The sequence below is a fragment of the Seriola aureovittata genome, chromosome 3, assembly GCF_021018895.1.
Source record: "Seriola aureovittata isolate HTS-2021-v1 ecotype China chromosome 3, ASM2101889v1, whole genome shotgun sequence".
Taxonomy (NCBI): Eukaryota; Metazoa; Chordata; class Actinopteri; order Carangiformes; family Carangidae; genus Seriola; species Seriola aureovittata.
Window position 1 is genome coordinate 31,740,771 of NC_079366.1, and position 5,000 is coordinate 31,745,770.

The 5,000-nt window shown below is 45.6% G+C and overlaps 2 protein-coding genes across 4 annotated transcripts in view; both read left to right on the forward strand.

Annotated features, from left to right (window-relative positions):
- LOC130166873 (calpain-2 catalytic subunit-like) overlaps positions 1-1,851 on the forward strand; it is a 13,438-nt gene extending 11,587 nt beyond the window's left edge. Inside the window, exons 19-22 of one of the 2 annotated variants that reach the window (XM_056372708.1) lie at positions 71-149; positions 1,228-1,344; positions 1,451-1,509; positions 1,713-1,851. In XM_056372708.1, the coding sequence (XP_056228683.1) occupies positions 71-149; positions 1,228-1,344; positions 1,451-1,509; positions 1,713-1,736 (279 nt within the window). In that variant the 3' untranslated portion in view covers positions 1,737-1,851. Of the gene's footprint in view, positions 1-70; positions 150-1,227; positions 1,345-1,450; positions 1,510-1,712 lie in introns of those variants that run through there. The other variant, XR_008827210.1, reaches the window with a different exon arrangement.
- Positions 1,852-3,365: 1,514 nt separating this feature from the next.
- Positions 3,366-5,000, forward strand: part of LOC130166872 (calpain-2 catalytic subunit-like) — a 17,253-nt gene continuing 15,618 nt past the window's right edge. The window contains exons 1-2 of one of the 2 annotated variants that reach the window (XM_056372706.1): positions 3,366-3,766; positions 4,537-4,606. In XM_056372706.1, coding sequence (XP_056228681.1) covers positions 3,530-3,766; positions 4,537-4,606 — 307 coding nt within the window. In that variant the 5' untranslated portion in view covers positions 3,366-3,529. The remainder of the gene's footprint in view (positions 3,767-4,536; positions 4,607-5,000) is intronic. The other variant, XM_056372707.1, reaches the window with a different exon arrangement.

Here is a 5,000-nt window from a genome sequence, read left to right on the forward strand (position 1 = left end):
AGGCTGCTCTGTCATACAATGTAAACAGTAAATACAGCTATTGTCTCCTCCTCCTCCTCCTGTTCTGTAGGAGATCTTTCAGAGTCGTGACTCAGATGGTTCTGGTACCATGAGCAGTCATGAGCTGAGAGCAGCTCTATCTGAAGCCGGTGAGTCTGAAACCTCTTAGATCTTAGAGATTGGTTCCTGTCAGGGTTTGAGGAGTGGTTCTGGATTATTCTGCTTTAGGAGGTTCTTGAGGATCTAAACATCCAGAGATGACTCAGGAGGTTCCAGGTTCTCTAACAAGGTTCTAGAGCTGATTGAAAAGGTTCCGTAAGAGGTTTCACAGGGGTTCAGGATTCTGTTGGTTCTTCTAAGGTTCCTTTAAAGAGCGGTGTTCAGGAGGCTCTAGATCAGAGGTCTGCAACCTTTTTACTCCAAGAGCTACTTTGACCAAACAAAAGTCCTCATGTCATATATCACTGGTTACATTTACTCCCATCGTATCAAAACCGAATCATTTAACAAGTCATCAAACACCAACAACCTGTGCATTTGATTTAGTTGCATTGGGAGCAGATTTACTGAGTGAGGTTGTGTTGCTTAAAGTTTGAACTATGTGTCCATGTTTGTACAAACTATATTCTCTGAAGCCTTCGGTGCTAGCTACTGCTAGCTACTGCTAGGTACTGCTAGCTACTGCTAGCTACTGCTAGCTCGCCAGCCACCTGTGGGGCCCTGCTCTAGATGTTCTGACATGAGTCTCAGGGTTCTTTAAAGATCCACAAGAGGGTTTCAGACAAGGTTTATGATGATGTTCTCGTTTTAGATATTACTGACATATTCAACCTCCACACAGTTTGTTTACAAACAAACACCAAACAAACAAACAAACAAACAAACAAACAAACAAACAGTCTGTTATCACCTGGTTCAGTCAGATCAAACATTGTCATCAGTGTTTGAAGCCACTTACACATGAAATCATCCTCCACTGATGTGACATTATTCCAGTCGGTTACCACGACAACACAACCTGCAGTGTTTCTATGGAGGTTCAGATCAACGTCTTCCTGTGTGTGTGTGTGTGTGTGTGTGTGTGTGTGTGTGGAGGAGGGTGGTGCTGGTCCTGGTTCTTTGTAAAGATCCAGTAGAGAGCTCCATCTGGTGGATGTTCAGTGTTACTGCAGAGTGACACCATCTGTGTGTGTGTGTGTGTGTGTGTGTATGTGTGTGTGTGTGTAGGTTTCCAGGTGAACAGCTCTGTGATCCAGGAGATTGTCAGTCGATTCTCTGACGCGAGTTTCGCAATCGACTTCGACTGTTTCATTGGCGCTTTGATCCGATTGGAGCTTCTCTTCAGTGAGTCACCAGCTAACCACACCCACATCAGCTAACCACACCCACATTGGCTAACCACAGCTCCCAGTGTGATTCTGTTTTAATACATTTCCTCTTTCTTCCACAGAAATGTTCAGAACTTTGGACAAGAAGAACTGGGGGAAGATTGAACTGGACCTGCAGCAGGTAAAACCCCAGTCCTGTTCTGGTCTGACCGGTCTGACTGGTCCTGGACCAGCAACTCCTACAAGAACACCAGAGTCCAGTCCTGCTGCTGCCCCCTACAGGCCGCAGTGACGTCTGCAGCTTTAACCTAAGCCTGGTATTGGTCACATGACACAGCAGCCTCATGACATCATCACTAATCTCTTCTTCTTCTCTTCCTGCAGTGGCTCTGCCTCGCCATCAACTGACCACCACCTGCTCCAGGAGCAACACCTGCAGAGATCTGATCTGATCTAATCTGATTTTAATTCTTGCTTTTCTAAATTGAATTCAACTCTGAAATAAAGTTGTTTGTTCTCTTCAGTTTGTCTCTAAATGTTTTGAATGTCTCTGATGTGGACTGAGTTTCTGTGGACCAAACTGAGTCCAGATGAAACCAGGACTGACCGATGGGTTCAGAGCTGAGGGACTGAAGGAGGAACAGGAAGTGAAGATTTAAAATCCTGGAAAAACCAACAGAGAACAAAATCTTCTCCTGAGTCTGTGACCATGTGACCTGACTGATCCTGGACCTGGTCTCTGTATGAATCAACCTCATCTGTTTGTTATATTAATGTTATTAAATTTATTATAATATTATTACATGTGCTGTGAAGCTGAGTCTGAGGGGGCAGGGCTTCTTGGCAGATCCAGACTACATCACGCTGGTCCTGGTTTCAGTGGTTCAGGTCTGACCCAGGGCCTTCAGAAACCAGCTGGTCTCTCTGGTCCACTTGGATCTGGTTTTGTAGTCTCCTCCTAGCTGACCAAACAGGGATCGTCATGGTGACCGCAGGTGGGCGGGGCCTGACCTGAGCTGTGAACAGCTGCCGATGTAGGCTTGAGATTAAACAGTAAAACGCTCAGAGTTCACCTGTCCAGTCCAACACCTGTACTGCAGCTGTTTCTGACATCTGACACAGAGTGCACTAAAGGTCAAACCAGGTGAGTGTTGGCTTGTGGTCTCTGAGGTGTCTCCACTTCTTTACCTGTTCAGAGCACTCCTGTGTGGGCGTGTCCTGATTTGACAGCTGTGTGTGTGTGACCTCAGGACATGTGAGGGGTTGAAGTGGTGCATGCACACCTGTTAACTGGTCTATGAAAACCTGAAGAACCGGATTCCTCAGGTTCTCAGTAAGGAGACCTTTAGTAAACCCTCCTGTGGATCAGGACTGGGATCGTCTCAGACTCTTACTGTGTATTTGATCTGGTTCCTGTCAGATCCTCCACCCTCCGCAAATATTACCCAACCTGTGGAGCATTATAATGATCCGACTGATGATGATGGTGATGAAGAGGGAGAAGAGGAGGAGGAGCAGGAGCAGTGGACACAGTGAGGAAGGCTCAAAGAATGAAACAGTTTGTGCCTGAGTTCAGTAACTGGAACACACCCTTCCTGCTTCTTGCTCCCAGAATTCAAAACCACAGAACAGGAAGTCAGGAAGGACATCAGTCTTCACAATAAAAGCATCTGGGTTTGTATGGTTTATATGGTTTATTAACTGCTTGTCTCCAGGTCACAGCTGAAAACAGTAACATGTTCTTCTTTATGATGTTAAACCAAACCAGTTTCATCCTGTGTACAGGTGGAGGGTGTGAAACTGAATTTTAATTAATCTGTAAAAACTTCATTTTATTGTTTTGACATTTTATTCATGTTTTATTCAAACGTAATACCAATTAAATAATAATAATAATAATAATCTAATGCGTCGCTTTAGTTAAAAAATGTTAATAATTGATTATTTTTATTATAATTATTAAAATATAATTAATCTGCCTCACCTTTTTTTTTTATCTTTAAAACTCTTGTAAAACTATCTGATGAACACAACGATTTATTTTGGAGGTACTCACCGGAAGTCTCACCTGTATGGCTGACTCTGCCTCTGAAATCCAAACGGAGTGAACGCCCTCTTCCTGGCATCTCACCTGCATCCTGACTCCGCTCCAGACTCCAAGACTCTTCGGGACCGTCCAGTCCAGGATCCAGACCAGCATCATGGCGGGCATCGCGACCACCCTGCAGCACCACCGGGAGAAGATCCAGGGCATCGGCAGCAACAGCCGGGCGACGAAGTACCTGAACCAGGACTACGAGGCTCTGCGGCAGCGCTGCTTCGAGACCGGCCAGCTGTTCCAGGACGAGACGTTCCCCGCCCTGCCCTCCTCCCTGGGCTTCAACGAGCTGGGCCCGAACTCCTACAAGACTCGCGGGGTGTCGTGGAGGAGACCCGCGGTCAGTGGAGGTTCATTACTCTCATGAAGTTCGGTTCCAGACCTGAACCAGACTTAATTTAAAAAACTTTTTATTATATCTTTTTTCTTTTCTTTTTTTTTTTAATGAATCCAGACTTTTATTTTTAATGAGTGAATTTAGTGGATGTAATGAGTCATAACTCCAGCCACAGGAAGAATTAAAGAATAGAAAATAAAACATCGAGCTGATTATCAGGGATCAATAATATCCCATCTGCCTCGTGATGTCACGTTTGTTTCTGTAGGTTAGTGATCAGGAGGGTTTCAAATGTCAGGTTTTACAAATGGAGTTTGGTTTAGGGCTCAGCCTGTTGAGGTTGGAGCTTTTATTTTGACAGTCTGGTTTCTAACTGAGCCTTTAAGTGTTTATCAGTTTTCCTCTCAGATTTGATCAGTTTGACTTTTTGATCAGAGACTGAGGCTCAGTGGGTGGAGGAGGGTGGAGGAGGGTGGAGCTGCTTCATGATTACTGACAGACTACATAAAGGATTTCAGTTGAACCGGTGGGGCTAGACTCAGAATGAAGGGTTTTAATCCCTGAGCACTGTCTGCAGGTTGTTGTTGTTGAAAACCTGAACAAAGACCTGACCTGTGAAACACACACACCCACACCTGGGGTAAGACAGGTATCAGGTTTCTGGTCTTAAAAGGCCATGAGCTGCAGGTTTGTGCTGAAGGTCCACAATGAGACCAGAGTCCAGTTCTAGTCTCAGACCACGTCTCATCAGTTGATGTTTGTTCCCTGTGCAGGAGTTGACCTCTGACCCTGAGTTCATCGTCTCTGGAGCCACGAGGACTGACATCTGTCAGGGAGCTCTGGGTGAGGACACACACAGGCACACAGGCACACACACACACACACACACACACGTATATGTGTGTGCATGCGCATGTGTGTGTGTGGGGTAACAGTTTTTGTCAGGTGAGTATTGTCATGTCAACAGAAACAGTAAACATGCTGACAGGCAGGTGGGTGGTGGCTTACACACTGTGATGTCATCACAGGTGGTTCACCAGGAAATAGTTTCTATGGTAACAAAGCACACCAACTGGGAGAGTCCAGCCAATCAGAGGGCAGACAGACCACAGAGGGAGGAGCATTCTGCTGATTTCAACTCTGTCTGGTGGTGTGTTTAAGGACACTCTGACATCTGAGTTCTGTCTGCTCCTGCCTAGAAACTCCCATGATCCTTTTCACAACCTCCATGTTCTGC